Source organism: Hevea brasiliensis, chromosome 14, assembly GCF_030052815.1.
Source record: "Hevea brasiliensis isolate MT/VB/25A 57/8 chromosome 14, ASM3005281v1, whole genome shotgun sequence".
In the NCBI taxonomy this organism is placed as follows: domain Eukaryota; kingdom Viridiplantae; phylum Streptophyta; class Magnoliopsida; order Malpighiales; family Euphorbiaceae; genus Hevea; species Hevea brasiliensis.
The window spans coordinates 22505521-22506565 of record NC_079506.1 but is presented as its reverse complement, the minus strand read 5'-3'; the positions used below and the strand labels follow the sequence as shown (position 1 = coordinate 22506565).

General features: G+C 37.7%; 1 protein-coding gene across 1 annotated transcript; it reads left to right on the top strand.

The window, feature by feature from the left end:
* Positions 1 to 327: 327 nt before the first annotated feature.
* On the top strand, positions 328 to 795 carry LOC110649222 (uncharacterized). The gene has a single exon (XM_021803703.2). It carries the CDS (start codon positions 328 to 330, stop codon positions 793 to 795), a length of 468 nt encoding a protein of 155 aa, XP_021659395.2.
* Positions 796 to 1045: the final 250 nt, after the last annotated feature.

Here is a 1045-nt window from a genome sequence, read left to right as displayed (position 1 = left end):
CATTGCCTTTGACGAGAGAATCCCAACGACCTCCGAAGAGCATTCAGCGCATAACGTAGAAGACTCACCACTCATCATCTTCCTATTAGTTTTTTACCATGTTTTCAAACACATTTATATCACTTTCTATATGAAACTTTCACATGCTTTAATCTATGTCCAATGTTTTTCCCAGGAAACTACCTCAGCAACCATTTTAAACCAAAACTCTATGCCTATATATACATCCTCTATTGGGAGGACTAGTTCATCTTCATCCCAAAATCTTAACAACAATATTCAATCCAATCTTCCTTAGATTCACGACGTTCGATCAAATCAACAACGATGAGAATCAAAGCAAACAAGGTGAGCAAGCTGGTGCAAATAACACGAGCACCCATTAGGGTTGTGTGCAAGGCAAGAGACTTTTATGTGAAGAGCATGTTGAACTTTGCTGGTAGTGGTAAGGTTGGCTATGGAGGCATAGGTGGTGGAACTGCTCAATTGCCTAAGAGTTTTAGTGTCAATTCTTCAAGGGCAGTGGATGATGATGAGGAGTTCAAGAAACTTCAGCGGTTGTTGTCTGCGAAGGGAATAAGTGAAGTGGAGACCTATCTCCATTGCAGGCAAGGTGATGGGAGATCGTATAGCGAGGGGTCTAGTTGGTTGAAGAGGAGTTACAGTGTTGGGGTAGGAAAGATCGGAAGAATTGATGAGGATAGAGCTTGTTCATTTAGAGAAGATGATAATGATGCCCAGGCAAATTTGTATCCCAGGAGTAGAAGTCGTGCTATTAGAAGGAAATTCGTCTAATACATAGATGGATGGATTGTAGATGAAACCATAGATTGTGCCTAAAAAATTTCTTGTCCTGGAAAGGGTATAGGTAGTGCGAAATCTGCCTGCAATACCACCAGATTGAAAAACTTGTTCGAAATTTAATATTTTTTAATGCCTTTTAATTGTTTGAAATTGTAATTATCATTTATGAATTAGTGAATTTTTACCATTAAATATAATTTTTTTTAAAAAAATTTATAAATAAATTCATTACCAACTGAAC

What these genes read in the sequence shown, in the direction of transcription:
- LOC110649222 (XM_021803703.2), top strand. Translation starts at nt 328, where the DNA reads ATGAGAATCAAAGCAAACAAGGTGAGCAAGCTGGTGCAAATAACACGA.